The following is a 24,055-nucleotide window of genomic DNA, read 5'->3' as shown; positions in this document are numbered from 1 at the left end:
TGTCATACCCAAAACCATCGATTGACTTAATACCATGTTACTTCTGGTTATTCCCTAATCTAAATAAACCATTTTGGGACACCATTTCGACATGATCAAGGAGATAAAAACCAAAGCGCTGATTTTCACGATTTCAGGAAATGTTTCTAGAATTGGAGAAAATTCATTGACAGGAAAATACATTAAAATTAATGAAATATATTTGGAAGCATAAATAAAGACTTTAAAAATTATAAAAAATTTCATCTCATTTGTTGATGTGAATGTAATTGATCATGTGAATATAAAATTAAATTCAAATAAATATAATTATGCTATATATATTTTCTGAAAGACGCAGATGTTAACTGGCAACAATTTTAATATTAAATATTTTTTTACTAATTAATTGTTAATCAATTAAATACCAAATATGGAAAAGTGAATAATATTATTAAAATAGAAATTTTGAGTGCTCATATGAATTTGGTTATTTATACTCTAATTAATTATTTTCTTTAAAATAAACATAAGATTTAAGTGAAACAAAGAAGATACTAATTCATGATTCAAAATATACTTTTTCTAGTGTTGATGAAATATGTAGCGAGCAATGGAGTAATCGGATTTTGAAATAAGTTGAGTAGAAACAATTCACTTTAATGTGAGCTAACTTAGTAAGAACAATTAAAAATTAATAGTAATTATATGCTCTTCAACAATTTTAGAATATAAAATAATATATTATATATTATATATATAATATATAGTTATCTAATCATATATTAATATTTTCGACCCTACTAGTGAGTTTTCTTCTCTCAATGTATATAGCTGCTTTTTCTTGTTTATTACTTATAATTTTAAAAATGTGATTTATTACCGAAATGTGATTTACGTATACAGTTAACTTAATTATAACTTATAATATATAATATATAGATATACATGCATTCAATAGTCAATACATCTAAATTCAATAATAAATAAATAGTATAATAAAATCAACTTTTTTAAGAAAATTGTTTTATTTTGTGTATTGAATAGGCTATTTTCATTGCTCACATATAAATTATACAATATTATGGATACTTATATTATTAGAATTGATCAATTTTTCCATGCTATCGTTATTATTTTTGAATATACTCGTATACATGGTAGAGCAAAAGTTTTTAAAAGTGGTGAACTGAGCATATAAGGGACTGTGGTTCTGAGCCTCCCCTTTTATTTCCTACACAATAGGTATTTGTAAATGTATGCAATGTTTTTTGTGTGATTTGACAGTCAAACCATTTACAAGTTTATCCCCCAATAAAAAATTCATGCAAGGTGTTTATATATTAACTAGTTCAAGTGAGTTAAGTAGTTCAATAAGTGCTGCATATTAAAAAGTGGTAAGCCTTTTAAAAAAAAGATTTTGCTTTAGATATAATAATATCGTATAAAATTTGAAATTGAAACTATATCTCCATATATGAACCCTGAAACGAATATAATTTGCATGAAAAAGTAACTGTTAAGAAAAAGTGCCTAAAGTTTTCAACATATATTTTATCTGTAAAGTATTTCATAATATTAATAAATATATAGCTTGCAACAATAAAATTTTCAATATTTTTTAATACACTTAAGCTTTTTGAACCTCATAAATAAACCGTTTGCTTACGATGAGGTATTAATTTTGCTGAAAATGTTCTATTGTAACTAATTCGAAGCAGTCATGATGATCAACTTCATATTTATTTTGTAGATAAATAAAATACTCACAATAATATTTGCCCATTGTCACGTAAATATGCTTATCTCTTAATTGGGTTCTAGCAACAATTTTTTCAGTGTATTCATATGTTCACTCCAACTTGTTTTGTTTTTGTTTTTGGTGCAAAACTAAAAGAGAATCGATTTCAAAAGCTTAGAGCTTTTATGCGCTCATCTCATATGCCAGATTTTGGTGAGCTTTTGATAATTTATATTCGTGATATCAAACACAACTAGAATAAATTATTTGTTTGAAACGAATTTCACTCTAATTAGTTGAGCGCGAGAGCTAGAGTGGAACGTTTTGACAAATTTTTGTGTGCGATTGCGACAAAACACGGAAATACGGAATTATTTCTTAATTATAATTTAATTAAGCTTTGAAAATGGAGGAAAAAATGAAATTAGAAAAACAATGGATTAGTGATGTCCTCCTACCGGAAATTTTGAATAGTGGAAAACTAATAGTTGACGATTTTGTCGATACTTTTAAGGTTCGCGATATCAAAATAAATTTCATTGGCGGCGAAGAGGCGTTCATGTTGACGATCTGCTACCGCGCAACTGTTGAATTCGAATTCGCTGGCAAAACTTGCAGACGTTCGTTGGTTGTAAAGGTAATGTTTATATCGGTGGGGTGAAGTGCGTGTGTTTCTGAATGGAACAACATAAAATCTGCGATATATTGTGAAATAACTAAAAACTTTTTGTTTAACAAAGTCAGTCTATTGTTGATAATTAAGTTTTATTCAAATTAATAACTAAAATTATCGAACTAACAATAATAATCGCTTCAAATTTTCGTTAATAATTTGTTTTTGTGTAATTAAAGTGTTTAATCATTGTTACAAAATTATACAGTAAAATACGTTAATACTTAAAATAATAGATAAGCCCAAATTTTACTAGTTTCTGGACATAGAAAATACGCTTTTATTGCTGAAATTCGTCTTGATAAATATTCAAGATTACATCAGCAATCTGATTAAATAATTGAAAGATAAGTTAGCTTGAATGAAACAACTTTCAAGAGCCTGAAAAATGAGATATCCGATTTATTGAAAAAATATATTACGTTAAAGTAGAATATGCTGAGTAACATATTAAATAATAATCAGATGATTTGCACTTTACTATCGAGCCCAATATTTCTTTGTTGAATTTCTGGACATAAGATTATTAAACGATGTGAGATCTGCGAAGGACCGATACCGCAACCTAATTTAACCTTATATAAAATACCATGTAAAATCTCTTTTACTGTGAAATTTTAAAAGAAGTTGCATTTTGAAAAGAAATAATAGTTAAACGATTAAACGATAGTCACAGATCTCAATGATTAATATAAAATGTTGTCTTCAATAAACTTGCATTAATCTTCTCAATATTATTTGTAGATCTATACTAATTAGCCAGGAGAATTAGTCAAATATACCATCCTTAACTAACCTATTCCACTGTTTAGTCTTTTGTTGCTTCCATATACCATATTTAGTTTTCAGGTTATCTCAGGTTACTACAGTCACTACAGTTACAATGAGTTTTCACATATATTTGGTCAGGTTGGTGCAGCCTTCTGCTCCAATATAAGCCCAAATAATGCCCGGAGAGCCATTATAATCTCATCTAATAATAATAAAATTATTATAATCTTACGAAGAGCTCTGCCTTACAAAGGACTGTATTTCATCTTGTGACAAAAAGTGTATATATATATATATATAAAATATAGGGGTATTATAAGTCAATTAAAAAGTTTTAAAATCTAAATTTTGGTGTAAGTATTTATAATTTTTTGCAAATTTTTAATATAAACAAATAACTTGCTACTTCCAATCGCAACTCATTTTTACTGAATACTTTAAAAAACTTTCGTTTAATGGCTAACGAGTACGTCCAGAAAGTAACACGTTTTTGCTAATGTTTAAAAATCATAAAAAAAATACATATATAATAGAATCAAAATAAATCAATTTTCTATAGATATTTATATAAATTCTTCTGCATACTAGAAAATAAAGTGAATTTTAATTTTGGAAAATAATTAAATATTAGTAAAAATAAATCTTCTTTTTACAGAAAACACCTCCATTGCCCATCGAGATTTACAACTCAATTAATTTTAGCGGACTCTTCGGAAATGAGGTCACGGCTTACTCGACGATAATGCCAGTATTACAGAAGATCTCTGCGAAAGTGGAGGGTCTGCCTAAAATAGATGTACCCAGGTATTTCTACAGTGACTTACAACTAAATTCAGCGACACTCGTATTAGAAGATTTTGGTGTCCATGGTTGGAGAGTTTCTAAAGATAAAGTGAATTTGTCATTGGAACACATAGAAGCATCAGGTATGTTAAAGATTTTGCAAAAACTATAAACATTTCTGATACTTATGTAGATATTACTTAAATTTATATTTTAGGGCACTGAAATTTATTTAAATATAATAATTTTGCCATTTTTCTATTTAGTTAAATACCTTGCCCTATTTCATGGCACTTGTTATGCATTTAAGGATACGGATCGTTCCGCGTATGATAATTTGGTCATAAACTTAAGGGAAACACGTTATGCCAATTCAGAGATTCATCCAGAATGGGATTTAACTATAAAAACAAGTATAAATCGATTAGTGAAAGCAACACAAAAATATCAAAATGAAGTTGACATCAAGTTTCTTGAAAATTTGACAAACCTGGTAAATGAGTACTTTCGATACGGTAAGCATATGGTACAGCCTGTAGAACCGTTGGCAATTCTCTGTCATGGTGATTATTTGAGAAATAATATTGCCTATAAGTATGGAAAAGAAAAGGACGGAGAAGGCAATGAAGTACCCGAAGCAGCAATGATGTTTGATTTACAAACTCTACGTGTGTCTTCACCAATGGTCGATCTTTCTGTCCTTCTGGCTGTTTCAGCTTATGCAGAAGTACGTCAAAAGAACTTCACGCGTATTTTAAATACGTATTGGACTACTTTAGTTTCAACTTATGAGACATATACAAAGACCACTGCTCCAGAATATTTAAGGTAAAACCATTGATTGCAAATATTATGAAATATTTTGTGAGAAATAAAATTTGAATTTACAGTTTCGATTCTTTGTTACGTGAATTGATACGATTTTTGCCCTATGGGCTTATGATCTCAGCCTCATTCCTGATGACCTTAGTTGATCCTCCACCAAACGTGTCATCAGATGACTTTCTCATACAAGAACGTACAACAGAGGAAATTGTTGATGACGCTATGACACGTGGTGGAGAAGTGGTGGATCGTGAGCTATCGCATCAAGTTAAAGAAATGTATGACTTGAGCAGACAATATAATGTGGATCTATTCGAAGGCTTTGAGTTGTAAGACAAAGTATTCTAAAATGGTATTAAAATGTTGTAAATATTGTAGAGTAAAACAAACTTTTATCGCACTTTTGATATTAAATATTATTGATAATAATATTATAATAAATTAATTAAATTAGAATTCCTCTAAACAAACTTACCTATATGCTAGGGTTTAAAGTTCACAACATGGGACGTCAACAAAATTTCTTCCTCATAGGACATAATTCTATTTGAAGAATATATCTATATCAATGTTATTTTATTTGCCACAACATCGTTTCATCCAACTAATGTTCGAATTTCATTCCATCTTCGATGAAGTGGTTTAGTTCTTTATTACATGACGTCAGAAGAGCACATTCTGTTAACGTTCTAATTCGATTGGCACAATTGTCGTCATTCTTCTTCAGTGTGTTCCGAATTCGCTACCATTTTTTTCTACGGACTTTAGTAGTATCATTAATCTGATTTATTTATTACATTCAGTGAAAGATTATTATTGTGAAACCAAGATATCCACATAATCTAGCCACGACATTTATTGATAAAAGTTTGAAGGCCGAAAGATGATTTACCTTTATTGATTCTACATTCGAGATCCAGCTCATTGTTTTCATCTGCAATGATACATCCAAGTTATCAGAATTTTGCAATGTTTTCAATTTTTTTTTTGATTCAATATTAATTGATTTCAGTGTCGTCCTATTTAGATGTAGGGACTTAGTTTGATTTTTAAGCCGCTTATTTGCTATACTTTAGCAAGACTTGTCATCAACTTCCCATCGAACAATCTATATAAGTGAATGTCATCCTCCTACAATCGAGGCATCGGAGTTTAAATCTTTTGTGTTGAAAATTATAGTTTAAGTGGTTTAGTAAGTAACAACAATAATTACTGAATATTTCGCATATAATGTGGTTTTGTATAATTATTAAGCTTTATCATTTTAGTAAAACAATATAGCAAACATTGCAAATACGAAAAGTCATAAATATTAATCTAAAACTCTAGTATTCTCCAGCTGTTGGCGATAAGAGGTTTTTAGCTTAAGTTTACTTTGACAAATGTTCAAGATTACAGAAAAGTCTCATCAGTTTTGTGATTAAGTAGGTTTTAATGTTGATTATAAGATAAGTAGATTAATATAATGTAAAAAAGTGTAAAATATTTTTTAAAAATATAAAGAAAGTTGAAACCAGCTGCATGGGAAAAATAACGTTGATGATAAGATAAGTTGGTAAGATGAGCTAAAAAATCATATAATTAAAGTAAAGAATCGATAAAAGGAAACTTATTTTAGTAATTATAATGAAGGTGAAATCTAGATCTAATATATATATATATGTATATATGGTCAATCAATTCATCTAGTTGAATTGTAATATTTCTACTAAATCTTGATTATATATATTGTGTTCAAAGTATCTGATTCATGTGAAAATGTTTTGCCTATAAGCCTATACTATACTTCTATAAGCCTATAAGCCTATACTCTGGTACTTCCATAGTCATTAAAGCGTTTATAAAATAAATAAAAACTGATTTTAATTTGTAGTTCACACACGCCACACTTTGAAATGCACTGTAAAGTTAAAATTAAAATATTCTAGTATTTTTCAAAATGCTTAATACATACGAATTATTAGCAAAGCTTTGGATACTAAAGGTATTCGTATTAAGCATAGCGTAAGTTTTTTGCCTTGCAGTCCTAATATCCTCCAGAAACTTATATAATTTTTGTTAAGAACCCAATATTAAAATTTTTTGCAGAGAAATATGTTAAGCCATTGCAGATACTGGCGCCATCTGTAAGGATATGCAGTATTATTATTATTTAACAAGCAATTAAGCATTAATATCATTCATATCTTGTTATATCCTTTTCTTTATTTGCTTTTACTTGTGAATTGTAAAAGCATATATTTATAAAAAGTGCATATATTTAATAAAATAAAAAATTCACAGATTTAATAACACCACAAAGAACTGTGCGAATGTGATAGGGATGATTGTTATTATTAAAACAGTTTAGAAGTGATTGGTACTGCTTTATCTGCAGGAATAACGTCTTTACACATGCATAACTCATCTTAATATTTATGCTCCGAATATCAATTAAAAACGAAGTCAATAATTGATTTTATTATAAATCTCAAATCTCAACCTTAGAGAAATTTAGCACTTCTATAACAAGACCATAACTTCTATTATATGTCACATTGGCCAGGCTAACCGTATTCGTATGTGCAGATAATAATTTTACATTAAATGTCAATTGAATTTACGTTAGAAAATATATGATATCCTATCTACTTCAAATTAATCATTTGAGACTAAAAATTATTTTTAATTCTTACTCAAACGAAATAGCAAAAGAATTTCATTTGTTTTTTATTCACTCTTCATTTTTGTGCACTGCATTACCGAAAACGATTGATATACAATAAGATTTTTGACTGACTTAACTTTTTGAGTGCTGCATTACCATATAATATCCATTTAATACCAATTTGCAGGTTTTTAATTGTATTAAACACAAGTCCTGAATAATAGTTATAATTCCTGTGTGTTTATTCCGTAATTATTTTATAAAAAATAAAATTATTTATTATAACAAATCGAAAAGGAAAGTAAAACAATAATTATATATTAAAATTTCTTTATTTATACCAATTTATACAGTTTTGTTTGCCAGTTACGATATATTTTCTTAAGTAAGAAAAAATATGTTTGCAGAAAATGTAAGCAGCATTTATTTTATTCTTAAAACTGTTCCCTTTCTGTTATTTGCAGAATTTGAACACAGTAATTACTATTACAGTTACAGCAAAAACATAGCAAAGCCTGAAGGAGATAAAAGCTTCTTTTTATTGCATTAATTACTCAAGCACTAATCCTGTAAACTTTCCTTATTTTACAAAGTAGAAAGAGAAGCTGCACTACGACTTAGCGTCATCTGACGTAGCAATTAATTAAAATACATTAACGTTTGGATTTTTTGGAAAGTTATTTCATTTTTCCTAACAGAGGGCTTAATTGTATTTTCTCACAGCGAAATTCACACTTAATTATTGCATACTTTAATGAGTGTTAAAGCAAGGCTCGCTTGGAAAAAAAAACTCGGCTTTCTCAGTAGTCTTTAATTGATGCTCTTTTAAATGTGAAAAGCAAGAAGCAGAATATTTTTGTATATTAATTGTGAAATTTATTGCTTTTCACAAAATAAAAGGATATTTTATTATATTCCGTCGAGAAGCAAATATGCTGTTGAATTATGAATATAATTATCCGATATATATGGATATACATTGACAGAATGCCAGTGTCAAAAATGGTTTGTTAAATTTCGAATAGACAATTTTGATAATGAAGATGCAGACGGACCTTATCATCTATAACATTTCCTATCGTCATCACTATCAATACGGACGATTAACGAAATAACTATAACAATGCTAAATGCAGCAGGTCATGGAATAAAAAAGGACAACTGGCAGAAAACACTTCAAATTCTTTGATAATAATTAAAAAATGTATTGTTATCAGTTTGGTAGAATTTCAATGCAATTGTTTCTTTGAGTTTCTAATAAATTTCAGTCAATTTAATTACGGCGATGTCTTTTATTTACAAATTTTAAAAATATTAGACAATATCGTTTCTTCTAACGAACAACAGCATGGACAACAAAAAGCTATAATTTCAATAGAAGAGGTATGGTGATTCAACAAGATTATGCGAGACCACTAACAAGTTTGAATAACTTGTCCAAAGCTTTTACTGCTTGGATGAGGTATAGGCACAACATTGTATTCATCTGCATTGCATTTTGGTTTATTTGCTTTGTCAATGTGAAAAAGGAGATTATGAAAATATTTATGACCAGATAGGAATTTGGTTTAATAATAATGTATTTCGCCAGTTTTCTTATCTGACCATTTCGATATGTCTGGGCATATTTTAAGGTAGGAATTGGATTGTTGTTAAAATTAAGTACATAAATTTGTAGGCAATTAATTCAGTAAGAAAAAACCAGTGACATCGTTTAGACTGAACTCCGTTTTTTTAAGTGGACATTCCATCAACGACAATGTTTCAATAATTAACATTTATTTGTTTACAATCAAGAATTGTGCAGTTTTAATAGCAACCAAAGCAATTAATTGTAGTCTTCTATTATATGTTATTAGTTTCCTTACAATACATTTCACTAAGTTTGCATACAAGACTGAAACATCCTTCTAGGGATGTCAACTATTTCCTTTATTAATACTAGTGCATTAGAAATCCATTATAAAGTTTAAACTTAATATGTGTGTAATATTTATCACTAAGACTTATACCGTTTATTATGAATTTCTAATTAAGCTCGTTTGAAGGATGAAATGTGATACAAGTATAGATAAAAATAGTTTTGAAACAGAAAAATAAATTAAATATTGTTATTATTAAATTAATGGCACAACATATGTTGTCAATTGCACTGAAACCATTCAATAAACTAAAATTGCTTGATCCTAGCGCACCTTGAACGCTTAATCCTATGCCATACTTACACACAGTCTCTTTTTCATGTTCATGTAGTACGAAAAGTAGTCCCGCATGGGATTATAGGAATGTGAACGACACTGCATCGCTCAACAAAGAAAGTAAACAATAGACAACAGAAAAAGGTTGTGCATGCAGGTTGGAGTACACGGTGTACATGTGAAGAATGAAAATTTTTGGATTGGTAAACTGTTGGCTTGAAATGGTGACCTCGTTTTGACTGCGTTCGCATGTAGGTGCTCTGAAATCCATATGAGCACCTATGCGCTTGAAATCAAATGCGTAAGCAAACGTATTTATGTTGCACATGAGTACGCCAAGCTCCGCAGTTTTATGCGACATGCATTTTTATGTCTGCTAATATATATCAGATTTCATGGATGTTAGAAATGTGTTCATTTGTCACTCAACGGGATCCTATGTTTACAGCTGTCCTTCGGCAGTGTTGGTGAAAATGCGATGATAATAAGCCAATTAAATAGTATGCCACCAAAAAGTATCAATTAAGTCATTGCGAATGTAATATGGGTAGCGTTGATATTCAACGTAGTTTTTAATTATACGAACGTTATAACCCCGTCAAAAACATAAAGGATCTCAAAGAACTTCAGTATTTTTGTTTTTTATTTTCAATTATTGATTTTTCGATTAGAAATTTCTCATTGAACCCATATGTAAGAGGTCAAAATATAGTAACATACCATCAAAATGTATTATGGCATTTCCACGTATAATTTCGTTTGGTTTTGCAGCGATTGTGGAATTAATGAGAAACTGTTTGCAACCATAAATTACACAAATTGGTTTTGTATGATTTGCGAAAGAAAGTTACGGTTTAGATAAATGCTAGTTTTAATCAATGTTAACTTCATTTTATCGAGTAGAGCGAAGATGACTAGGGAGTTCAATTGTTTGATTGAAAAGGTTTTTAATTTCATTTGATACGACATTACATTTATGCGTGAAAAATAATTAGTTTGGGTGGAATTATAATAAAAAATGTTTTTATTCTATTAATAACAAAGTAATTCAAAACTTTATCAATTTAAATAATACATTCATTTATTTATTTTACTCATTGTAAATAAACGAGACAATATTCGTTCTTAAATAAACAAATCGTATTTGCTGTATATCAGACTGCGTCCAACGGTGCGTATGAGTAATGAAAATATTTATTTTAAAATGTAATAAAATTATAAAATTAATTGTTATCCATCCCCGGAATTGCTGGAATCAAATTTCCACAAAATGATGGAAAACTGCTACATTCATTCTTAGAAGGTGGCTTTAGTGGAAAGCATCTTACACTATGGCATATAGTGAAAAGCATTTTTCACTAATTTATATAAAAAATAAATGCTAATTACATAAATAAATAAAACTTTCTTAAAAGGTTTAAAGAGATGTTTACTTATTTTACCTATAAACTATAATTAATTGCTAGTTATCTGTGGCCTGCCAATCCATTCTGCTTTGCTGTTGTTGCTGCTCACCTGGCATTTTAATCCATTAGATGAGATAAAGTATCTAGATATTTGCACTTGTATTTTTGCTGTTCTCTTACTGCCAAATAAATAAAATATACATTATTTGTTCTTTTGAAAATCTTTTTTAAATATTTTGTAAACTAATATTTGAAGTTGAAATATTTGCTGGAATTTAACTGTTGCTTTCCTTGTTTCCTTTCACAAGCAAACAAAATGTAGAAGTGTAAATATTTGTTATTTTGAATTTCATACAAGAAGAAGAAAAATATTTATAGAATCTTTTTTATCCTGAGTCTAATGTAAATAATATTTTATAAATAAAAAGCAAATAAAATGTATCATTTTCATTGCATGCGACACACAGAGGAAATCACTGTCAGTCATGATTTAATATTTTGTCCTAAAATCAATGAATTCGATTTGGCTGTTTACACTTGTCAAAAGATTATCTATTACTTATTACTTAATTGGGAATTAACACTAAAATTAATATTGAATTTAAGTCAAAATAACGTATTAAACTATTTGGTCTTTCGATTTAGTTAAAAGATTATAAAAAGTATATTTGCTCTTTTTAATTTTTTTTTTGATTTTATTTGTAAATTATTTAATGAGCTTTATGATTCAAGTATTAACAGTATATATATTTTTTATGCAAATAACTTTAAAAAGTTAAAATAAATTATTTTAAAGTTTAAAAATAGTGACAATAAACCTTATAGCCAAGATATTTAGTGTGTTACCTTTACTCCATTTAAGAATGGATGAATTTAAAAAAAACTGAATACATAAAATCACTCGAATTTGATATTATTGCACAAATAAAGTTCATTTTTATTTAATAGGAATTACTATGATTTTAAAGCCAATAGATGCACGAATGATACTTTAATAGTAGTCTGGAAAGCACATGCTTCCTCAAACTTTTCCCAAGGACCAACTAAACAAAAAGTTTCAGTAGTTGTGTTTTAAGGGTTACAAACCCAGCCATGTGTTCCATTTACTCCTACTTTAATTGTTCAATTTTGTTCAATCCGTACAGTTTGGTTAACCGGCAAATTGCTACATTTAGCACCTTTGCTGAAACCTTCCAACTCCACATGCATTACGTGCCCAGTGCAAAAATTGCTACCAAAAACCTGCAAATAGATTGCTCGTATCCTTACTGGAATGGAGTTTTTAGTTGATTTATTGTGATGGTGAAGAACTGTAATTTAATATTTTATTTTAGTTATGGTTTTTTTAAACTTTAAATAAATACAGAAAGCAATAATTGTTTTTTGTAGCTGTGCACTTTTATATTCTTTTTGTGCATATCACAAAAACTTTGTATATATAATAAAAAAAAACAATAAGAACTAAGGATAACAGTTGGTTATACTATTCCTTTGAAATATTTTGCTTCAAAATGAAATTGCTAATAGCTGGAAGTTGATGAAAAGCTGCAAAATAGTTTTTAAAGATTGTGGTAAAGTTTTGTATTTAAAACCAATAAGATCCCGGTTCAACAGCAAGTTCATAATGATCGGAATCTATTTGCAAATATTGGAAATCATTTTAATCGATAAAAAAGACGAATAGGTAATTATTATTAGTATAAGGGATAAAACACTGTGATCTAAAAAATCTATTATGCCACTTAGTCGGATTAGAGTGTTTCTCCAATTCCGTTTTATTTAATAAAATATAGTACAGAGTCTATTTTACAGAGCCTATCCTTAAATCCCCATAATGCATGAAATATCCTAAGTGTACCTTCTCGTTGTGCATCAGTGTCGGGCATCCCCGTAGCAGGTAATATGCAGTTTCTCTCTTTTATCTCCAGTGTCTGAAGTCTGAATTGGATTGGATTACAATACATCATCCATCCATCCACCTTTGTAATGGTGCGAGTGATTATTCAATCGACAGTGACATCAAATGAGTATATATTTGTAGCTTCTGCTGATAAAACATAGCAGCTCCTATATATTACAATAAATAAATCACTTTTAATTAATATAAAATTTGCTTTATTGGACTTAATTGTATAAAAAATAAGAGCAGTCACAACTTTTTATTTTAAAATACAAACAAAATGTGCTGTGCTCCTTAAAAAGGATCTTAATTGATTATAAAATGCTGTCATGTGGAGTTTTTATATATTTTGTACTTCACTAAATATTTATTTTAATATTCACATATTGTATATTCCTTCAATATGTAATAACAAAGAGATTGCCACCAAATTGCGATACGAAAACAAAATTTTGTTGGGTTTCATACTCAATGCAATGGTAGTCCTGACTCTGTATTCGATCCTTTGGCTGCGAGTATTTATAGTGATTTTTCCATTGCAATTTGTGCAATTTGTACTGCTATTGCTGCAGCTCCTATTGTTATTCATCGCTGCAAATATTAATACACAGCAAATCTGTTATTAAAATATTTTGCATCAATGAATCTTTTGTGACTTTCTACTGATTCATTATTATTTTGTAGTTCATTTTAATCACTTCGGATTTATTAAAATTAATTCTTTTCATAATTTGTTACTTCAAATAAAATATATTGCACTTTTTTTGAACCTACGTTTAATATGTAAATACGAAGTTAAGTCTCTTGTATAAAAACTCTTCAAAAATCATATATTTTATGTTATCATTTTTTCTATTATTGTACTATTTTGTCTCATACTACTTAAGTATAAACTCCATTGTCGTTTAAGTATATATCACTTATTTCAGTGGAGTTGTAAGTTTCATATAAATAATATCTAGAATTTGTTGAGTGACTCTTACTTTTTAAATCAATTTGAAGGAAAGACCACTAAAAGCAATAAACATATTATATGTCAAAGTGTTAATATATTGAAAGTTTTTTCTAAAATACTTCCGGGATGTCACTTCTAATCGGATAATCACTAAAAAAGTTGATAAAATTTAATAACTAGCCCAACACTTCCGATCTCCTAATTGTTGAAAGATACCAGAGATATTAATCATCAACCACGTGATAATTTGGGGTCATTTAAAAAAGAACAGACTAGACAAAGACGCTTGATGTTTGGATATTAAAGCAAATAAATTTAATTGGTAATATTATCAACATTCAATTACCAATAGTAATTGAACCAACAGCAATTGATGAAAAATTAATTAAGTAAAATAATAAAATAATAATAGAATAATAAACAAACAAAATTATTATTAAGAAATATTTGATCATTAAAACAATAAATTTTTTAAAATTACATAGTATATAAACATTAAAGACCAATGACCATCAACAAACGACTTCAAAGCAAGGCTATGTTTAGTGTTTGGTGGGATTGAAAATAAATTATCTATTATGAATTATTCCATCTTGGTACAACTATCTTGGTGTTTCATCCTCTACAGTTCACAACGCTACGGTTTGAACGAAACAATTAAGGAAAAGCGACCAGAGTTTGCTAACGGAGTAGTGACAATATCCAGATACATCTTTTATGACTTTTATGAACAAATTCACAAAGTTTTTATACATCTATCGAATGGATGGATCTTATACCATCAGATTATTATTTTTAAAGATGAAAGTCACTTGGTCAAGTTTTTGCCGGTTAAGCGGTAGAACCTCTTCACCGCTGACATTATCCACTTACTCAAAATAAGGCAAAAAGGCACAAATAATAGTGGTCATTTAAAAATTTTTAACAGTAATTATCAATAAAACAAATTATTTCTCAAAAATATTTCAAATAATTACACATGTGAACTTTTTTTATCACCACAAATAATATATATAAATATATTTTATTTATGCGCTTATGACAAAAACGGGTGTAGTTGTCGTTTGAATTGATCATATAAGTTCTCACTTTCATTTATTCTACAATAAATTCAATTGGTCTTATTATTAATACAGCATAATGATGCTTAAATCTTTAGATTATACAGCGATAGATATGTACTTAGATAAAGATAGATACAGATACTTCAGAGAGATGACAGATTGTATTCGATTTATTTATTTGCCCTCATAGTTTGCCCAATGCTTTTGTTTCATTGCAATTATATATTTCTAATATTTATTTGATAAAATTCTAATAAATTTCATTATTATTCACTAAATTACCATTACCACTACCATTCATTACCATTAGGTGCAAAATAAATACTTTTCTAACTAGAATATTTATGTATCTTTACACATCTCTCCATTTTTCATTGCAGCAATTTTATTTTTTATATTCGACATATCAAGAATAATGCCACCAAATTTTTTGTTAAAATACTACAATAGCTTGACTTTTATTGAATATTAAAATCGATTGAATAATGAATAATAACGAGGACTATTGCTATCAATAGTACCTGTAGGTCAATTCATAATGCGAATAATAAAATGATAATGATGGAAATTCGATTCCTACGAAAATAGTATTATATATCTGGGTATTAGTTGAGTTGTCACTAATAATACACTGCATACATGTAAATATATTGTCCGACTGAGATGAGCATAGAACTCTAACCAATTTCTGCATTTATAAAATATATTAAGGTACTAATTAAAAATAGCATGCAGTATTCCATCTGAGTATATGTACATTTTATGCAATTAAGACCATCAATATATTATCAAGAGGAAGTAAGAATCATTTAAAATCAATGTAGCTATTATTTAGTGGTGCTGGATAGATATTCGCAATATTGGATTACATAAATCAAAAATGTATTACTGACATATACCCATGCCAATGCAAAAACCATTCCTTAAAAATTCTTTAGAAATGTCATAAACAAATAACACCGAAAACAGAAAGCACAATTACTAGTAACTTTTTTACACCCACGTATTTAAATTTCGAGTTGGTTCAGAAGTACTTTGCGATGCTGCACTCCAAAACTTCAAATAAGGAAGGAGGAATTTAGTATGCAAATTGCAGTGCTTAAAATTCCGCAAATTGCTTAAAACCTTTTGTTGATTGTTGTTACAAAATACAATTAAACTGATTGAAATTTCAATAGTAAAGCAAGTGAATAACGCAACTAAATTGCCAGTGAATATAACATAATTAAATGCTTTATTTGGATAATACGAACAATGCTTACTTTGCACTAATGCATGTATGAAGCAGTAACCCCCAACCAAAAAAAAATTACTCATACGCCATGAGTAAAAAAAGCAGTTGCGTTTTAAAGTGTTGAAAAAGACTTATTTTAAGCTGCTACGATTAATCTGTTAATGGAACATACAATATTATATATACATATATTTTAATATTAACTGTTTAATAAAAATAAATAAATATTTTATGGTGTGTGTATATGCGCTCGTGAATATGATTTAAACTTACGGATTCCAATAAATAAATTGTCACTGCTCTTAATAAAAACCTTCATATATTATTATTAATATTGAGATAAGTGACAAAAAGTAAATTAAATTTAATTTTATTATTAATGGTTTTGCATTTATAAAGACACTACTTAACTTTTTATAATATCACAGCATATTAATATTAATATGATAATGAATACAATTGTAATCATAATTATTATATTGAATTTAATTATGGTATTCAATTATGGTATTCAGCATTATCATAGCGATAATGGCCATTAAGTTATATTAAGTGTTTGTGCAACACAGTCGGATTAATTAATAATGTATCAAGGCTTTCATATGACTGAATTCCACATGATTGACTTTACAGTTTGTGTATAATTTCTGCTTCTAGATAAATATTTTATTGATTCATTGTAAATTTCTGCAAATTTAATAAAACTTTATTTGCTTTATGGTTGACTTAAGTTTGACAATATTTGATTTTCATTTTATAATAATCTTCGCCATTGGCACTGTCTGCGACTTACTTTACTACATAATTAAATGCACACATAACTATAATGAGAGCATATTTTTTTATTGAATGTTCTATATATGTATTTTGTAGTCAATAATTTAATTTAATAAAAAAACTGTCAATGCTTTTATTTATACAATACATTATAAACAACTTTAGGTGAAAAGTTTAAAAAGGACTGCGTTATTACTTCAGTTATATAGTCGGAAATTGCAGAGTTCTGGTATCGATTTCGGATGAAAAATTAACATTAAATCACATACTGAAAGAATGTGTTACTATAAAATTTTGACATTGTAAAAATTTTTCTTATATAGAGCTTCATGTCATTTGCCGTGGAAAATAAATGCCAACACTAGATTTTACTCTTCTATGTCCGTCTGAATAATTTGAGTACAACAAAATGAAACCTCTTGTAAAGGACTACATTATAAAGTGAACTTATACATATTTTCACATTTTTATAGAATATGACATCATCACTTTATAGAAACATACAATTTTAAATTTAAAAAAAAAATTCAGTATATATATATAAAGTGCTGCTCAATTACAAAGTTTAAACAGAAAACTCTAACAATAAAAAAAATAAGAAATATGAATAAATAACAGTCAGAGTGCCAACTAACCACATCAAAAAAAAATTTCAACATAGAAAATAACTGATTTTTCTTTTTAAACAGCTTCAAATATATATTTAATACTACCTCTTTTTTATATTTACTTAAGAGAAATTAGCATATTAACTGATATATATTATTACAATAAAAACTAAGCAATATTCTATAAGATATACAAAAATTATTAAAAAAAATGTTACTGTTTTATACTCTATTATACTCTTTATACTTTGTTCTATTACTCCATTTCTTCAATTTGCCAATAACAGATGGAAAGCACTTAAGTCATGTGCAACTTTCAGGTTAATATGGCCCAACTATAATAAAAGAATATGTCCTCGGAACTCAGTAAAAGAGATAGTGTGAACACTGCAAGGCTCACTGCAGTTCTTGCTGGTCATTGGTGTGCAGGAACTCACGCAGATAAACTGCGCATTTTCCATAATCCTCATTGCAGAAGTTTTGGAAACCCGCAAGAGAAAGAAACCATAACACATTTTCTCTTTGAATGCCCAACTTTGGTGTCCAGAAGTTAAAGGTTCTTCGGGAGATACTTTTCTGATAGTTCATCAGAGTGTTCATCGGTGAAAATGAAAGACCTATTAAATTAACTTAATTCGGTGGGATGGTTATGTTATTGAAGATTTTTAAGTTTCTAACAAAAGCCGATTGAACATCAAAAATATTTTATTTTTATTATCAATGAAGTTCGATTTTACTCAAGATCCAGTTAAGCTTGCACCTTTGAAAAATTATTGTTTTGCGCTTTTTTAGAGACAATAGAATTTTTCCTACGATTTTTGTGGTATTTTTTATATTAAGAGATACGTATTTCGTTTCTTTAGCAAACATGTTATGAATAAATAAATAAATATGATTACCTCAAATATGTGAACACATATTTGAAAATATTTTTCTAATATTTCTTAAATTAATCCAGTGGGAAAACAACGCTTTTATTTCATGCAAGTATTTGAAGCATTCCTTTTTGCGATAGAGAAGGATGAAGAATTCGGTGAAGAATATGAGAATATTTTCAATCTATTTATTCGTAGTAATTTGCTGAAGATATGAAGCTCATACCGCTCAATAAGAAACATATTTTATTAACCCATTAAAGTTTCAATTTTTCGGTTTGAGATCAGCAACCAAGAGAAAAATACTTCATTTTAATCGAAGTGTCATTAATGAACGTTTGCTTTCACTGAGACAGCATTTAAGTTTATATCTTCTCCAGGCTATGTTTCATCAAAAATGATTGTTCACTGCTTATTTTGTGGTAGTCGCCTTTTTTGATGCATACAACTTTGACTATGAATCCTTTCAAAAACCTATGTAAACAATAAAAGCGCATTAAATGGATTTCAATACTCGGAATAGAGTAATACAGAATTGAAAAGGATTTGCATTCAAAAAAGAATTTATATGGAACTTACTTTGGTCCTTCCTTTAACATCAACTTTTGTGGAGTTAATTCACAAGCAAAACATACATTAGTTACGGCACTACTGTTTTACTTAAAGCCATTTTTCACAGATAGGTTAAGTTAAATTATGCGTCAAGACTGGAAAGGAAAATTTTCTAATCATAAAAATCGTCAACGCATCTGTAAAAATTGCACTTATTGATATGGCATATATTACTTATAAAATATTAGATATGCCATGAAACCAGCAAGGATTCTTTCTAAAACAACATTTTTTTTTATTTTTCATATTTTTATTTTTATTTTAATTTTACTGACATTTATTAAATTTGAGTATTTAAAATTACTCATAAAATTTACAATATAGGTATATGTATGTATCAGAATTTATGTAAGTACACAGAAAATATTTCATTAAAAGTTTTCATTTGCATTGAGATATGCATAAAATATTTTATATATAATTCTTATATAATCTTATAATCTTAGATATTTTTCATATAATACTACATCTTTGTACAAGTTTTAATTTAATTGCATATATATATATATATATATATATATATATATTTATGTATGAGTATATATATATATATTGTTTTTGTATATAATCATTAAAACCTTACAGTTTGTGATATTTAACTTAATTAATATGATTTTATTAATTTGTTTAAAACTTAATTAAACAATTACTCTGATTATTATTTTTTGTTATCATTATCAGCTTAAGTATAAAATAAATTATATTTTTCTAAAATATGTTCATAAATTTCATAATGATTTCTATTATTTATATTGATTTTCAAATTCTTTTCATACACAAAAATTTACTAATTACATCTAATCCTTAATCCTATTAACACAATTTCAAGAAAATCATAATGCAGCAATAATTTTTATTTATTTAATATTTAAATATTTAATTGAGTTGTAATCATTAGACTATAAAAATATGCTTTAAATTAAATATTTTTAAATATTAAATATTTTTAAATATTAAATTGTTTTAAATAAATTCTTGTTACTATAAGAAGTTAGTATCTTTCGAAGATGGAAGCATAAAATATATTGTTTTATCGCTGTTTATATTTTATATAAATTTTTATAATTTATTTTCTATTTTATTATTTAAAATTGAATTATTTTCTCGCATTATTATAGAATAATCAACACATAAAATATTTTTAATCGTCATTCAAGCTTCCATAATAGTAAATTGACCTTATATATATGCTCATTTAATTTTAAATCTAAAATTAAAAATTCTTTTTATATACTATATTATAGTTTATTTTTTAGGATGTGTTATTTTTGTATAAGATAGAAACTTAAGTTGATTGAATGCAATATTATTTATTATTAATTTATTTTATTCATTACTTATGTTTCTGCTGTGCCATCAATACGTTTCCTAATAAAAAAATAAGTGAAATAATAACCTAATAAGATTTCGATATTAGGTTGCATCCTTGACCTAAATAACAATGTCTTAAATTTTATGTTAATACATTATAAATACAAATAATGGTTTTTAAACTGATGTCTTTAATCAATTATGTATGTCCTTAGAGATAATATTAATTGTAACATAATCACATCGTCCTCACCAAATTAAAGTGAATACTTCGGTTCATGGAAGATAATAATAATGAAATAATAATATTTAACTTACTATACACTCACATATACATACCCATATATGTTAGGACAGATATTAACAAGTGTATTATAGATAATTGCATTAATTTAATATATATTATACTGAGCTGGTCTTCTTTAATAAAATTTCAATTAAATTTGAGTAGATAAAGTACTAAACTGGAAAACTGTACAGTTTTTACAAAAAAAATCAATTTAATATTCTAAGTTTTGCTTATAATAGGAATTTGAATAAGAAATAATTGAAAACATATACATAAGACATCAATTCAATTGGTAATGGAATTCCATCACCAAATTTCAATAATCAAACTATATGCAAAACTTTATGTGACTTCTACAGAATGGCATCAGTAGCCAACTTAATTTGGCAAATGTGTTAATTCATGTTTCGATGTTGTGTATTGGTCAACATGATTATGTGATTTGTTGCCACTAAGCTTTTATGTAGGCTTGCACAAAACATTGTTTATAAGGACAATGCTCAAACTCTCAATGCTTTGAGAAAGTGAATGCAACATGTTGTAGTAGAGATACTGCAATCAATGTGCCCACAATCATCGAATAGTCAACTCAAACAGAAACAGTACTGTAAGATATCCAACGCAAGATTAACGAATCAAGTATTTCACATCTAAGGACAAAGAGTGTTCCTAACAAAATACTGAAATAAGAATTTAATTGTATCTCAAAGGCAAGTGCATTTTATATACTTTGTTTCGGAAATACAAAATGAATAACTCTGTATTGTTTACAAGGTGAAATGGGAATGGAAATTCTACAGGGAAATGGAAATATGAATAATATTATAAAATAATATCAACAGTACTTTAACTCCATTAACATTTCGTTATTCTTAAATGTAGAAAACAATTATTACAAAATATTTTATAGTCGTTTTACTATAATCAAAAATTTGGCACAGCTCTGGTACGTCCATTTAACAACAGTTCATTTGAGTAACTTTGCTTCTTTGCTATCATATGTCAAGATAGCGGGCTTTGAAGTTGGAAATTGTAGCATGAAAGTGTTTGACACTAGATGGCATATAAATTTTTTTTAAGAATGAGCAATATCGGCATAAAACGTAATGGTAAAAATTGTACAAAATGCATGTGTTTACCGTTGTTGTTTGCAAAATAATAATATGATAGAAGACTCATAATTTAAGTCTAATGTATACATATATTTGAGTACAGTAGTTTATTATGTTTCTCACTTCTTAAATACAATATACATTATTTTATTTATTACTTTATATTTTTCTTAATTTTTTAAACTAATAATTACCCTGTTGATACTCTTTTACTGTTCATTTAAACATCTCAATAAACTGTGTTCTCAAATAAGTCTGGCAACACAAGTGGTGGGCAATTATGTGGGCTACAAGTTACACTAGGTGTATCATCACCGATTGAACTTTCTGTGCAAATACATTGCAGGCAATTTCCAACATCCTGTGGCAAAATATCACCAATCTGATAAAATATACCTTTAAAAACAAATGAAAAAATCTTCTCAATAATATTAGTGAATAAATGATTTTTAAAAAGTAAGATTAAAAATGTAGTAAATTATTAACACTATTATTGTTCAATATAATATTATATATATTTAAAAGCAATTGTATTCATTGGTAATATTATTATGTTTATAATTTTTATATTTGGATTTTATTTCTTCTATATTAAAGGAAATTCTGTAAGTTCTATAAGCATACTAGATATTATCTTTATTGAGCAAGTTTTCAACTAGCCTTGAATTGAAGCCATACTTTTCTTATCATCTATTTACAGTCAACGTGTTACTCGATGCTTTTAACATAATTACTATTATTAGGTCTTTATTACATTAAAGTATCAAGTATAATAGTTCTTTTTGTCATCAAAATTTGTTGCAATGAATCAAAAAATACTTACCCATCACGTTGCACTGTTTATCTGGACTTAATCCATTTGTTGCTGCTGTTTTATTCACCACATTCAGTGCATCTGCAATTAATTTATTTGAAGTATCAATAACGGGTGCCTCATTTGTTGTTGACATTAAATTAATTGGAGAACTATTGTTGTGGCTCGTTGGCATTGCTCTTATTGCATTCGAAACTGGCGACGTTGTTTCTGCAACAGAAGGACGTAAAATTAAATCCGCTTCCACTATTATTATTTCCTTCTGCATATCTTCATAATTTTGCGTTTCCTGTGTCTGTTGTTCAACACGTCGTGACTCATCGGCTTCTGTTAGTAAAATGTCAATATTTATCACGCTGTCATTGAATTCGCTTCCATAGTCATTGTAAGCAGTACCTAGAAAGCCATTTTCCGACTCTGTATATATGTTTTTATTTGATTCCTTGTCTCTGTCACTTTTCTTCGCTACTCTAGTCGGTATGGTACCAACAATAATTGTAGTTGATGGCGCTTCTTGCACTTTGTTGGTATTATTAAGAACTTTCAATTCTTTTAAATCAAAAACCGTTTTCTCAATGCCGTTGCCATTATGGAAATCATCGTACTTGTTGTTTATGAAATGTGTCTCATTGGATGACAGCCAACGATGAAAAGCATCATCCTCAACTTCATCGTTTCTTTTGTTAATAAAATTATTATTTTTGTTTTTACTGCTCAAATAATCATACTGTTTATTTTCATTCTTATTGTCAATATACAATTCTGCATTCTTGAGAGTCTGCTGAAAATTTTATATAAAATTTTTTAAATCAATAGATTGAATATGATTTAAGATTTAAAAAATATTTGAAACTGAAAATGTGTCTGATAATGTCAGTCTTAGAATCCTGGTAGAAAAAACAAGAGTACTTACTTGTATATTATCAATAGTAAAACAGATTGGAAACGACAATAGACAGAAACTCGGAATCAAATCTATTCTTTCATTTTGTTGTGGTGAAGGAGTTAGTAATCTTGTGTTCAAATTTTAATTGAGACAATAACTTTTACACAAAAAAGCTTGAGATTGACTCTAGTTGGATTCCAGCATCTAGTTCACGATGATTTAACAACAGATTTTAATCGGCTCGGCTATTTTGCATAATTTTTTTGCCTACGCTATTTGCCGATATATATTTTTTTTCAAGAAGGTAACGCGTCATCTGGCATACCGCCATGTACAAGTTTCCAAATTTTAATGCCGGTATCTTAAAAACTAAATTATTTTTACATATGATAAAAATGACCTATAATACTTGTATTTCCTGATTACAAAATAAAACTTTTGCTTTAATAAACACCAAATGCATGACGTATATTGATGAGACAGGGACTTTAAGAGAAAGTGTAGGACTTTTACATGTTCGAAATAAATTTTTAACAAATAAAATATATATGATAAAAATTTCAAAGTATTACTATTTTCTTCCTATTTGATCTCT

General features: G+C 27.7%; 2 protein-coding genes across 2 annotated transcripts in view; one reads left to right on the top strand and one right to left on the bottom strand.

The window, feature by feature from the left end:
* The first annotated feature begins 2,028 nt into the window (after positions 1-2,028).
* On the top strand, positions 2,029-5,161 carry LOC119681681. The gene is made up of 4 exons (XM_038094940.1): positions 2,029-2,357; positions 3,820-4,090; positions 4,214-4,775; positions 4,838-5,161. Exons 1-4 carry the CDS (start codon positions 2,127-2,129, stop codon positions 5,103-5,105), a joined length of 1,332 nt encoding a protein of 443 aa, XP_037950868.1. The 5' UTR covers positions 2,029-2,126; the 3' UTR covers positions 5,106-5,161.
* A 13,356-nt stretch (positions 5,162-18,517) lies between these two features.
* Positions 18,518-24,055, bottom strand: part of LOC119674062 — a 19,677-nt gene continuing 14,139 nt past the window's right edge. Inside the window, exons 2-5 of the mRNA XM_038085185.1 lie at positions 22,584-23,355; positions 21,955-22,156; positions 19,016-19,143; positions 18,518-18,910 (exon numbers count right to left, since the gene is read on the bottom strand). Coding sequence (XP_037941113.1) covers positions 21,990-22,156; positions 22,584-23,355 — 939 coding nt within the window. The 3' untranslated portion in view covers positions 18,518-18,910; positions 19,016-19,143; positions 21,955-21,989. The remainder of the gene's footprint in view (positions 18,911-19,015; positions 19,144-21,954; positions 22,157-22,583; positions 23,356-24,055) is intronic.

The sequence above is a fragment of the Teleopsis dalmanni genome, chromosome 2, assembly GCF_002237135.1.
Source record: "Teleopsis dalmanni isolate 2A chromosome 2, ASM223713v2, whole genome shotgun sequence".
Classification (NCBI taxonomy): Eukaryota; Metazoa; Arthropoda; class Insecta; order Diptera; family Diopsidae; genus Teleopsis; species Teleopsis dalmanni.
Note: the sequence above shows the minus strand (reverse complement) of the source record. Positions and strands in the feature narration are given on the sequence as shown.